The sequence below is a fragment of the Denticeps clupeoides genome, chromosome 6 (assembly GCF_900700375.1).
Source record: "Denticeps clupeoides chromosome 6, fDenClu1.1, whole genome shotgun sequence".
In the NCBI taxonomy this organism is placed as follows: domain Eukaryota; kingdom Metazoa; phylum Chordata; class Actinopteri; order Clupeiformes; family Denticipitidae; genus Denticeps; species Denticeps clupeoides.
Window position 1 is genome coordinate 1810050 of NC_041712.1, and position 13942 is coordinate 1823991.

The 13942-nt window shown below is 40.5% G+C and overlaps 1 protein-coding gene across 2 annotated transcripts in view; it reads right to left on the reverse strand.

The window, feature by feature from the left end:
• Positions 1-13942, reverse strand: part of kirrel3a (kirre like nephrin family adhesion molecule 3a) — a 114869-nt gene that overhangs the window by 22238 nt on the left and 78689 nt on the right. For both annotated transcript variants that reach the window (XM_028983589.1, XM_028983588.1), the window contains exons 4-5: positions 13242-13399; positions 9093-9243 (exon numbers count right to left, since the gene is read on the reverse strand). In XM_028983589.1, coding sequence (XP_028839422.1) covers positions 9093-9243; positions 13242-13399 — 309 coding nt within the window. The remainder of the gene's footprint in view (positions 1-9092; positions 9244-13241; positions 13400-13942) is intronic.

The following is a 13942-nucleotide window of genomic DNA, read 5'->3' on the forward strand; positions in this document are numbered from 1 at the left end:
TTTTGTGTTTTATGTAAATTATGTATACTCCCTCATTTTATGCAAATTAGTGTACAATTTCTTTGCACACTCTAATTGCAAAGGACCGGCGCAAGATTAATTGGTCCATGACTCAATTATCACTTTCACCATCAGGAGCAAAACAAAGGGTAAGCGTGTAGGGTGGGATGGGGCACAGTCAGCCCAATGCTGCCTGATACCGGGGGGAAAATTTGACCATGACCTCCCCTGGAAGTCAACGCCACACTCCTGAGATAATGTCACTAGAGGCGGGAACTCCTCCAAATGTTTCAAGAATGCTAATTCATGTTGTGAGAGGCAGCACTTGCTGAGAGGAAGGAGTTGATTGGTTTAAAGAGAAATGTAGTGAAGTCAACATGTAAGGATGTCAATTTTTTATAGTTTTGAACAATGAATAATTAAAACAATTTGAATTGGCACAAAAAACATCATGGGTCAAGGGGTAATGATTGGTAATGTTTTTCCACTGAATTCTTTTTTTTATAATGTTTAAAAGAATGTGGACAAATTTATTACATGGTTTTATTAATTTTTTCAATTACGACCAAGCCTGACAAACTTTTATTGTTATTTTCAATTACTGTTACTTTAATATTTTATCCCTAGATTTTAATTTGAATCTTTTGGGGTGAATTATTGTTTTGTCTTGGTAAAACCTGCAGCACCGCATGCAGTGACACAATGAATTGTGTCCTGTGCATTTAAACAATCACCCTTGGTGAGCAGTGGCCAGCCATGAAAGGCACCCAGGGAGCAGTGTGTGAGGACAGTACCTTGCTCAATGGGACATCAGTTGCACCTTGGCGGTGTAGGATTTGACCTGGCAACCTTACGGTTATGCGTTAGCTTCCTTATGCACTAGGCCACAACTACACCACAAATAGGGGTGTACTAATACACAGCAATCATTCCATGTCAGAAGACGTTTGAGCACCAGTCCATTCCTTCTCACTAGAGTGAAATCTGGCTTGATTTACTGACCATAAGCAATTGTGGAGGACACATGGGAACAAAAAAAATGATCTTGTGCATGAACCAAATGACTCCAAAGTAATTGGAAATGACAGCAATGAAATCAGTTTTCTACAAAAGACCCACTAGTGGTCATGGTTATTTTTGACCTGTCCAGCCAATAGAAAACACACAAAAAACAAACTCAAACTTCATATTGGGCTGCTAACAGGCTGTGCAATTTTATAAACAATTCCAGGCTAACTGTGAGCACTATTATTTGACTTCAGATCAAAATGTACATAAATGTGTTATACACTATGCATTCATAATTTCATTAGTCCTGAACTATTATAGAAATGGAAAGTATGTTTTTCATTTATTATAGGAACTTTTATCTAGGAACATTTATTAAACGTCCCCTGACATCAATTTTAGTTTTTTTGCTTTTATATCGGACTTAGTGGTCCCCTAATACTTTGGCTCAAAGTGTCTCAGTCTCACAATGATATTTCCCCAGGACGCACCATTTTGGTTCCTGTAGCTTTAAATGCTAATGAGGAGGAGAGAGGCGGAACTAGGAGGAGAGCCAAAAATCTAATAACTTTCTCTGATTTGTTGTTTTAATCTGAATATCATGTTACAAGTGATCAGACCTGTAAGTGATTAAGTAGAAAACAATATCTCACATAACGGCAGTTTTCTAAACGTGTGTCAGGTTGAGGCTAATTCCTCATTATCCTGTTTTTATTAATTGGGAGCATGGTACTAAGGCTCTAGAACAGTAGACCAGCAGACATTGCGTCCGGTTGGGGTTCTAGAATTGTCTTGGTTTTTGAGCTGATTAAACATTCATCACGTCACAGGCATCCTACACCATCCTTTGTCTATTCCTTTCACTATTCCAATTTATGCAAAGTAACAAAGCTATGAAATCATCAAAATTACACTGGTATTTGCACATCTAAAAAAACAACAAAGGACTTCTTTAAAAGAAAACATGAACTAAAATACTGAAAAGTACTGAAAATACAGACAAGAACAACAATAATAATAACAGTATCTATCTATATGAATAAAATTTCTCTATCCATCTATGTGGATGCGCATACATGCTGGTGGGTTGTATGCAGGGCCCTGCAGCCCCAAAGCCTGACATGACTGGTCCCCAGGACAAATAAGTTTGAGAAACGCTGCTCTAGGATGCACCTCCGGGCTTGTGCTGTCTGATTCCATAAAGATTGTACTTTGGCTCTTGAGAAATGTGTAAATTTTTTGGAGCTCTGCTTCATTGTCAGCTGCTACTTCATCAGCATTCTGGAAGAGTCCAGCTGTAACTCAGCAGAGCCATACAGTACAATACGTCTCAGCGGTGCCAGGATCTGAAAGAAGCTGAGCTTCCCCCAAAAAGTAAACCGTGAGTGGCAGCTGCCAGGCTAAAATACACCAACCCATACATTTATCCAAACATAAAAATTAAATGGTCATACTAAATGGAATTAGAATATTATCTTGTTTTTTTTTTTACATAAAATCAGAAAACAAATAAGATTACATTAGAGAATGATCTGCTTTATGATTGTAGCTCTGCAACTTTCTGCAAGCCATGCATTAAAAATAGAAGCACCAGAGGGCTTTAACAAAATTTGAGAAGTCGATCTACATTGCACTTTATTCACACTCTATATTCACACACTATCACTGTTTTTTTCAGCATCAGACAGCATCGTTATGTGGATAACCCCTCTGGTGATGATCTTAACTTCACTTTCTCAAAGAAAACTTTTAGACTCTCATTGCACCAGTGGGCAAAACAAATCTAGTACAACCCCTGATAAATAAAACAAGAAAACTTCATCCCCCAAAATCTGGCCACGGTCACTGTACATACTGTACCACAAGAACAGAGTGAACATGTCCTCATTTATATTTGATGGAATATCAGAGATCGCGTATATACTGAAGAAGAGTTCACTCATGTAATTAGAAAGGAGGTGGGAGTTCATGCTGTAAGTAAAATCGACAGACTACTGAATTAATAGAAAAGGATAGACCTGGGCCATATTTTCATGATCATCTGGAGGGTTCTTCAGTGTGCCTGTGTCCTCAAAAATTCTTATTATGCAGTGAAATAACAACACAAATCTATGTTGTTTTTCATACAATTATACTAAATAATCATTTAAAATAAATAATTAATCTATAACTGACTGGTTTATACATGATTTATGTGATCCAGAAAAGTATTTCATCCCTAGTGTCATTGTTATAATTGTGCAGATCAGTCATGATCCCCCATTTTCACATGAGCTGGTCAGTTTCCCAACACAATAGTGATCCACCTTAAACCTTGCATGTGCTATTCTATAACTTTTGATGGGGGAGATGAGCTGATCTTATTGTTGAGAAAGTAAAGAAAATAGAAATGAGCTTTGAGGCTTTATTTTGAAATAATATAAATGTACAAAACGTGTGAATCAATCCTTAAATTCTTTTGCGGTCTGTTTCCATCCTTACATAAGAATTGTCTCTGATTTTTGTGTCATAAATCAGAAAGTATGATCAGAAATGTTAAAAATGTGATTGACACATTCATTTTGACAACCTGAAATCTAAAATTCTGACATAAGAATTTCTTAAGTCGCAACAGCTGACCTGTAATATACCTAAACAATAATCTGAGATTTCGCCAATGGTGAGCTCTGCAGTTGAAAACTGTCATTCCAGAAGTACATTAGGCATCATAAATCATTAAAAAAAAATCACTGATGCATATTCTTCAAGACAAATGCAAGCACCATCTGTATATTTACACAAATCACACAATTTAGCAATTCTCACTAGCATGTCATTATGGGTTAGGAACATGCTGTGAGCACAAAGACAACATACCAAAACTCCAGAGGCTTCAGTGTGAATTCAAAAGAAAACACAAAAAATCAGATCCTGCTGGCAAGTTCCTCAACTGTCAATAGTGAAGAGCTAAGAAAACTGAATTGTGACACAGATGTGCAAAGCAAAAACATCGTCTTTAGCTAATGTAAACTGAGTTAACAACCAAAAAGGGGCAGTGTTGGCCTGGTGAGTAAAGAAGCCTGTAATCGGAAGGTTGCCGGTTCAAATCCCAAACCGTCAAAGTGCAAGAATGCCCATTGATCAAGGTACTGTACACAGACACTGCTCCCCTGGACACCTTTTATGGCTGCCAACTGCTCACCAAGGGTCATGGGTTAAATGCAAATGGTCTTGTCATGATTTAAGCATTCTGTATTTCCAACTTTGTTCTTTAAATATGGGGCTCATTTGATATCAAAAAAACATATAAGGGCGGAAATTCATTAAAATGAACTTAACCTACTTAACTTAACCTAGGGCTGTGCGATATGGCTTAAAATTCATATTGCAATATAAATCGAACTATATACACAGTAGATGGTATATATAGGAGTATATAATTTGATCTGTAAATTTAAATTTTACTGTTTTTGAAAGGGTAACATGTCCAACCATTTTTTACACATTTCAAAATAGCCGTGATTATAGAATATTTACTGTGCAAATCTGCAATTAGAAAAAAATATGATAACATTCGAACATTTCTCCCAAAAAAGTCTTGACCTCAGTAAAGTTAGCAGTGGGTCCTGTATTTGACAGACATTCATAAAACGTTGCTGGATTTTTTTTTACTCATTAAACAAAAACCTCGAAATCTCCACTTTCACAAAGTCATCTGTGTGAATTTACACACACACATTGATTTTTGAATTGCTGAAGCCAATAAATTGTGAAAATGTCGAATAATAAAGCCGCTGTTCCACTCTACAACATTTCAAAATAAAACCCCAAGCCTAACCTTAAACGTAAACATAAAAAACTACGTAAACATAAAAGTGCAAAAGTGCCTGAAGTACATGGATTTACACATGTAGTTTGACTTCAAGCTCAAAGGCACTATATTCATGTATATTGAATCAGTCCCTGTCTTTACATTTGGAACTTTTATTTTGAAATGTTGCATATCAAAAGCGCAGTGATCGCCTTAAATTGGAAGAGCAGCTGTATTAAAAAAAGTAGAGATTTGGCCCACATGTTTGTCTTACTTTTAATGAGTAAGAGAAAGTACAGCAAAAAATTGTGAATATCTGTTGAAGACAGGACCCACTGATAAGATTATTAGTCAGATTATTACTGAGGTCAGATTATTGATGTTGCACATCTAACAAGCTGGTCCTCCATGTGCTCTTGTCCATTTTCCAAAAATAATGCACCGTGCTGAAAGTAAGCATGGTTTTGCGCATGTGATGTGGCTGTTGCTGCGGTAGGCCGGTATGATCTAAATCATGGGTATGGCCAAATTTATATCACATAGCGTTCATACCACACAGTACTTACTTTATCTTTTTTTTCTCTCTACTATTTCAATTTACAGTTGACGCTGTCATTCCAATTTTTATTTAATTAGGCTTTTCTGTCACTAAATCTAGTTAAGAATGGCTGATCTGCATTTTTGACCAGCCACTGCTGCCGCCACCACCGTCACTCATCCACAATTAAATTTCCAGCCTGGACTCAGTCCAGAGATATGAAGAACGGCTCTATAATCATCTTAATTGTCTCCCTACATCCTGTAAAACAGCGGGCGTGGTTTTAAGTGCAGAGCGAGACACCGTGTTTGTAATACGTCAGATGCATGGTGTCTCACTGAGGGGCGTCTTCTGTGCCATGCTGTTTGTCAAAAACAGAGAATCGTTAGACATGAATGCCGGCAGATGCAGGAAAATGCTGCAAAGCAAGGAAAAAAGTGACAGGCAATGTGTTAACTTGCTAATGGGGACGTTTACCTAGAGAGACACATCTTTTGCATGGGTAAGTCTGGGTGTTTTAGATGGAGGGTGGGTTTCTTGGGCTTGATAAAGTATTTCCCTCTGGATACAACATCTGCATTTGCCCAATATGTATTCTTAAAAAAACATTCTTTTTCCAGATATCTTTAATTACACTGCGGTTTCTGTGTTTGGTCCTCCTAAGCGTGACCCACCAGTGATCCGTGAAAACCCATGTTTATGACTGTGTGGACTACGTGTGGGGCTTGAATGCTGATGTAATGTCAATGGGATAATAATCCAAAGTGAGAAATCACCATATAGTGTGAGCTGCCAATCATTGGGCTCCTCCTATTTTTAACTCTGTTCATTCACTCTATAGCTTGTTTCACTTCATACCAAGCGGTTCTTTCCTCTTTCTTATTTACATAAATCCTGAGGAAGCTCATAGTGCTACACTTAGAGCAATCTTGAAAATAGTGCCCAATGTGTTAAACTGAAAGTTAGCCACAGGCAGTCTGACAACCACAATTTGAGGTGTTCCATCACACAGTATATATTGTTATAAGTGCCAGCGTGGATATTGTCCTCGTTATTGCTGAAGTATATACATCTGACAGCGCCAAGCTGTTTCTTCCGTGGTGCATGTAATGGGTTGTGAAAATTGCACTTTTTTACTGAATATGAATGAATTGTAGTTGATAGGCGCCTCTCAGCTGTTCTGATTTCTGAGAATCCTGAGAGCCACTGTGTTTATCTTTAACATTCAGCCAGGTCTACTGCCATCACCCCACCAAAGTCAACAGCTGCTTCTCATGAATATTAATATGGAGCCACGGCAGGAGAGCGCCCCTGGTGGAGGCCAGGACCCCCAGTGGGCCCGAGTGGCCCTACGGCCCCACCACCTTGCCACACGCCATCATCACTTATTCATCAAACACCTGCTTTTTTCTGTTAAACTAGAGGGCCTGTGGCTCATAAAGATTTCCACTCTACCAAATTGCTTCCTCTTCACTGCGAAATTCAATTCTAATCTAGAAACTTTAAATCCTACAAATGCCATGTTCCTACTGAGGATGCACTCATTGGAACTTTTGTTCCAACATTATTTATAGTAATGCATGCAAGTAGAGAAATATTCCAATAGCTCATAACACACAAGTCATGATGAATTTGAAGCTGCTTCAAAACTATTACCTGTGATCGCTATGGCTAACTTCTAGCGACACAAATTTCAAAGTGAAGTGATTGTTGAAGTTGCGTCACAGTATGACAATTTGACACAACATCTCTAGGTCTAATTTATAAAGTTACCCTGATCACCTCGTATCAAGTTACCTGGATGTTTGCATGTTCTCATTCAGACGGTTTTACCCAGTGATGCTTCCTTATATCATAATGAATACTGATGAGCATTCACCATAGAACATACTAATTTCTACATATTTATTTCTGTCTTAAAAACACTGATACAATGTGATAATGTTATTGAATGTTTAGTTTTATTAGGAAATGTTCAACTTCAACATGAATGCAATTTTTACTATTGTACTGTATACAGTACTGTACAAAAGTCTGTAGGTGATTGATGTTGCTTTCAAAAATTTGAACTGTGCAAAAACTGTGTAAAAATTAAACTGTGAAAACAATAGAAAAATGTCATTCAAATAATTATTTGTCATTATTATCCTACAGCTTCAAACCGGTAAACTGTCTTAAAGGTACACTTTCACAAAGAAGAAGCACAAAGAAACAAGCAGTGTTGAAGATTGCAGACTCAGTGTTCATGCAACTGAAAAAACACAACAATCTTATTTTAATTCAAAATCGAAGGAAAGCAGCTGAGAAATGACAGAAACCAGTGACCCAGGTAAAGCCATCTTCTGGCCATTAACTGTCTTCATAGAAAAGTTGCCTCTGAAATGGAAACAATGCCAAGGGACTCAACTATGCAGGAAAACATAGAAAATGGGGTGCATAAAAAGCAGCAGATGCTCTGGTCTGATGATTCCAGATCATCTGAAATATTTGGCTGTAGCAAGAGGCAGTTAGTTCGCCAAAGGCTTGGAAAGTGGAAGAATAATGAGTGTCTGCAGGCAACAGTGAAGTATGGAGGAGATTCCTCACAAGTTTGGGGCTCCATTTCTGCAAACAGGGTTGGGGATTTGGTCTGGATTGATCATGTTCAAGAAATACAGGTATATAATTGTCCATCATGCAATACTATTAGGTAGGTGCTTGACTGGCCCCAATTTAATTCAGGACAACACACACAAATATACAGCCTATGTCATTAAAAACTATATTCAAAAACTAAAGAAGAAAAGGGAATTGATGGTATGGCCCACAAAGCGCCCTGATCTCATCGTCATTGAGTCTGGGATTACATGAAGAGACAGAAGGACTGTAAGAAGCATATAGACACAGAAGATCTGTTTAAAGATGTTTGAAACAACCTACCAACGGAGTAACTTCAAAAGCTGTGTGCAAGAGTACATAGATGAACCGATTTCATATAAAAGCTAGATATGATGTGTCATTGTAATTTAATGCATTATATATACATTTTAAATTATTTGTGTATGTAACGGGGCCTACAGTTGCAAACAGTTCATACCCTGGTTTACTGCTCCTACTTTATTGAACCAATTTCTTCTTGAACCTTGTAATCTTCTGAATACAAGGTTGAGAAGGCTGTCAGAAGTAATGGATCCCCGAAAAGCATTTTCTGCTTTAATAATCATACGCAGTGGCTTTTAAAGGACTTCTGAGTGATTAAAATTCTTTCTGCAAATTCCATATCCTGTCAAAAGATATTTTGTGAAAAAGTAGAATATTGTGACAATGGTGTTGTCTGGTTTGAAATAATTTAATCTGAGCGTAGCAATATTGACTGAAAGCACTTCACCACGTTCATATTTTGTAACACACATTGACATTTACAGCATTTATCAGACGCCCTTATCCAGAGCGACTTACAATCAGTATTTACAGGGACAGTCTCCCTGGGGCAACTTAAGGTTAAGTGTCTTGCTCAGGGACACAATGGTAGTAAGTGGGATTTGAACCCGGGTCTTCTGGTTCACAGGCGAGTGTCTTACCCACTAGGCTACTACCACCTGACGTTCAGCATACTAAACTTCAACACAACACACAATATTTACAGACATTTACACACAATATCAGATTGACTTGGATATGTGACTCTGACACGGGGCTTTAAAGGTTAAAAGGTTGTTATGTAAATGAAAATAAACAAAGTCACTCCTTTGAGGTAGTAGAATTTGTATGACTTACGCTGTATGTCAATGGTGACGGTGGCCTCTTTGCCATTGGGTGCCGCTTTATTCGAAGCGTGGCAGGAGATCTGCTGGCCACTCTCGATGTTAGAGGGAGACATATAGAGAGTGCTGACCGTGCTTTCCCTCCGGCCGTCTAGCAGGAGCGTCTTAGAAAACCAAGAATGAGAGCAGCGTTATACCTGGCCTTTAAAACACAATCAGATTGACCCTAACAGTTCAGAAGAAAAACACACACACACACACACATCTCATAAGACTACTTTTGGAAGCTAGAACAAAGATCTCATATTGCCTTTGATCCGAGGAACCCTAGTGCTTTTTTTCTTCCTGAACTGACATCAAAAACTGTTGGCACCACCTTGTCAAACTGGAGAAGAATCAATTTCTCCTACTGCTGTCTACACAGCAAAATTGTTTTTGTCTGTTGTAAATTCTACAAAAATCCCCTTGCAAAGCTGCAGTAGAGCAGTTAAAAAGAAAAATGCATTACAGATTACATATGCTTTATGATTTTAAGTATTTTTGTAATGTAATTAATTCCGACCTGGGAGTGACATTATCACAAGAAAATCCTATTTTCCACGAATCCTTTTCTCAATAGGTCAGAGTTGACTGATTGGTGTTTAACTACAATAAAATATAACAACATTTTTTGAATTTATAATTTTTTTGTTTGTCTCTGATTACAGAAGAAATGGAGACGTGCCGTGTCGCAAGCCTCTCCTCTCACAAATGGAGGAAAGCGGAGTCCTGGAAATGTCCACACAGAAACAACTGCACAAAGTCTTGGAGAAGAATGTCTGATTCTGTAACTCATAAAGTGGCTAAATATGTCCCTGTGGAAATATTTATTTTTAATCTCTCCTTTTATAGAGTCTATTGTTGACGCTTTTTTGGCTTTGTAGAATGACTCATGAAAGACACAGAATAATGTATTAAAGTCAGACTCAGAGATTTAAACTCCATCCTGCTGCATTCTGAATCTTTTGGAAAAAAAAGTATTTGATTAAAAAATAAACCTGTTTTGAGGCTTGCTTGCATTTCATTTTGAAACCTGTAATTAATGAGGCAGAGGAGCTCTTCAGTGGGGTCCTATGGGTCAGACTAACCAAGAATGAAGAGATTTCACTCCAGCAGCATCAGGGGAACGCTCTTTTAAATGCAGATCCTGCTTTCTCAATTCCCAAGACCTGACAACGTGAGCAAATTGTTCTAGAACACATCAATAATTGAGAACGCCAGAATGCGTTCCCCCCTTTGTCATATTTAACGGCCAATGTGATAGCTACCTTTTGTCCTGTGGATTAAATAAAAAATGGCATTCCAAGGCATTGTTACATTGACAGAGGCAACCCTTTTTTTTTGAGGTCATTCGTGCTCAGACCACAAGTTGGCAGAAACAAAATATATTTAAAAAAATGATGTGTTAATTTCTGAATGATTCTATCTTTATATACGTCGACTAGCCGTAACATTATAACCACGAAGTGAATAACACCATCTTGTTACAGTGGAACCTGTCAGTGGGTGGGATACTTGGCGGCAGGAGAACATTTTGTTCTTGAAGTTGATACATTGGAAGCAGAAAAAAAAGCAAGTATAGGCAGCTTTGCCAAGAACCAAATTATGATGATGGCTTGGTCTCCAAAGCTTATGGGATGTTCCTGGTCTGCAGTGGTCAATATTTACCAAATGTTGTTCAAGGCAGGAAACCAATGAACCAGTGATAGAGATATTGGAGACCAAAACCTCCACAACCTGCCACACCTCCCACATTGTACAGCAACAATGGCTGAACAAGAATGTAACACAAGGTTTTAGATATTGTTTATTTATTTATTGGTTGGTTTTAGATATGTGAGCACAGACATGACCAAATGCTGATATAGGTATCAGTGCATCAAGTTCAAGCTTTGACAAACCATGTGACACAGGCAGTGCAAGAATAACATTTAGGGCTAACAAAACAAAACAAAGAACACAGACAGCACTTAAACACCAGCTAAATTAATACAGAAGGTAGAAAACCTTAAATAACAATGCATGCTGTTCACACTCTAAGTACAGCAATAGGCCGTAGACCTGGTTCATTAATCTTGAGTCAGTTGATTCCATCCATCTGAACAGGAGCAAGACGGAGATGGGGTCGATTAACCACACCGCTGCCCAGCAACGAAAGCACCTATGTGAACGCTCTTTGGGACACATAACTCACTGCACGGTGGCTCTGCATCTCCGTGCAGCTCCCACATCGAAGACATCCATTTCCTTATCACCACTATCATCACCTCACCACTCCTCCTTGGGTTCCCCTGGCTGGCCATCCACGAACTGCACCTGTCTTGGTCATCAGGCGTGGTGTTGGGGGGGGAAGAGCATTGTCATCGCCACTGTCTTCTGCCACGGCCATCTCCATCCTCCATGCTGACATCAGAACAACCATGTCCCGTCCTTTACATGTCACTGACTGTTATCACGACCTAGCCACCATCTTCAGCCCGTCCAAAGCTGTCCAGCTGCCACCTCATCGACCAGACGACATGGCCATTGACCTGCTACCATGAACCATGCCACCTAGAGGACATCTTTACTCCCTCTCTAAAACAGAGCAATTGGGCATGGAGCAGTTTGTGGCAGAGGCATTCCAGACTGGCACCATCCGCCTATCCACCTCACACCGATGGTGGCAGGGTTCTTCTTCTACTCTCTCCACTACATGCTGGGACGGTGGGTGTAGGCCAACCTGAACAACCTGATCTACTCTGGAAACCCACATCCAACACGTGAGAGCAGTCCCAAAGAGTTTTTTTGCCCACCGGATGTACTGTAAGCTGGAAAAATGCACCTTCCACCAGTGCTCCACCACGTTACTGGGCTTTACCATCTTGCCCCAGGGTGTGGCCATGGAGCCCAAGAAGCTGGAAGCAGTGGCATCATGGCCCCTACCCACAATGCTGAAACAACTGCATTGGTTTCTTGGGTTTGTGAATTATTATTGTCACTTCATCCGCAGTCGCAGCCCCACTCACTGCTCTCACCAAACCTTAAAAACACCTTTTTCACATGACAACAGATGCTATCCACGCCTTCAAGTCCCTGTGTCGTAGTATCACCACCACCCCTGTCGGGGTGACGGACCATGAGCTGCTAGCGGTCAAGTGGCCATTTGAGGAGTGGCGACACTGGTTGCAAAGCTATGACACCCCCTTTCTGGTCTGGACCGACCACCAAAAACTCATCACCATCAAGTCCCCAAACAACTCAATCCCTGTCAGGCGAGGTGGGCCAATTTCCACCTGTCCTACCGTCCTGGTTCCCAGAATCAGAAGGCCGACGCCTGTCTCGACAGTATGATCCAGACTTCTCTTCATCTGAACCTGAATCAATCCTTCCATCCCACTGCATCCTAGCCCTCTCCGGGGGTTCCTGCAGACTAAGGTCCAGGCCACCCATACATCAGACCCGGGCCCATTCAACGTCCCACCAGGGTGCCTGTACGTACCCAATACCTGCCGGTCCAATGTCCTGCACTTGGGTCACTCCTCGGTTCTCTCTGGACATCCAGGATGCAAACGGACCATCTCATTCATTCGCCGGGTGTTGTGGTGGCCATCATTAAGGCAGGATGTACAGGCCTACATGGACACCTGCAGCGTCTGTGCTCCGGCCAAGACTCCCTGCGCCCTCTTTCAATTCCTCGTCGTCCATGGACCCACCTCGCCGGTCTTTCATCACCGGTCTCCAAGGCCCTGCCTGGCGTACCATCCTCTGCCACAACTGCTGACCTCGTGCGCAAACACATTATCTGCCTTCTCAGGTTTCCCCAGAACATTGTCTTCGATCGGGGACCCCAATTTGTCTCAGCTGTGTGGAAGGCATTCTTTTCGTCCAACACGCGGTCACCTTCTGATCCCACGCTGGTACCGTGACATCTTGTACATTACAACTTTCACTCACAGCTCACGTTTATACATTACACTTCAACAACTAGTTTGTTTTAAATGGTTGTAATCTTTTCATAAAAATGTTTATTTATTAAATAGTTCAGATTTGCCATTTAAAACTATTTCGCAGTGCCTTTTATGCATTGTTACTTTTTAAAAAATTTTCAAAACAGACAAATGGCCCAGTGCAGTGGCCTTACCTTTGAGTACATCGCTCCATTGAGAACCTCTCCATTGCGGATCCAAATAATGGAAGCTGCCGGTTTGGCATTGTCCACATGGCAGGTCAGGTTCAGCGGGTCACCGGCCCGCAAACTCACCACCGGGGCGCCAATGATTACAGGATCGTCAGGGGGTACTGAGAAAGGGGAAGAAAGCACAGTGTTCAGTATCCCGTGGCTTAATATCTGATTGCGTGGTTAATGGAATGTATATGGAGATCCATCTTTTCATAAGAGCGAGGGCATGGGAAAGAACCGGTTTGGGCTCCTGAATAGCAATGATTGCATTCTTCTCTTAAAACCAGCACTGATCACTCCAGCTCCCATTCAAATTCCAGTGAATTATTGATTGGGCACTCAGCTCATTAGAGAGCAGATCTGGGGCAAGCTTAAATCAAAGGCAACAAGCAGCTGGCACATCCTGAGTATGGGAGCAGGGGAAGGGGGAGGGTGGTGTATCGGAAGAACAAGGGCAGAGGGGAAAAAATGGGATGGGAGTGGAGACTTGGAGAGATGCTGACTTCATTAGGAGGTGGACTGGACCCCCACTCATTACTCTTCTCCTACAGATAGGAGATTACTCATTAGACCCTTGCGAGCACTGCCTTTGTCCGCTGTCCAATCACGTTGCAGCAAGAGTTTGGGTTCTTGTGCTATGTTGCTGTGCTGTCACAAATTTT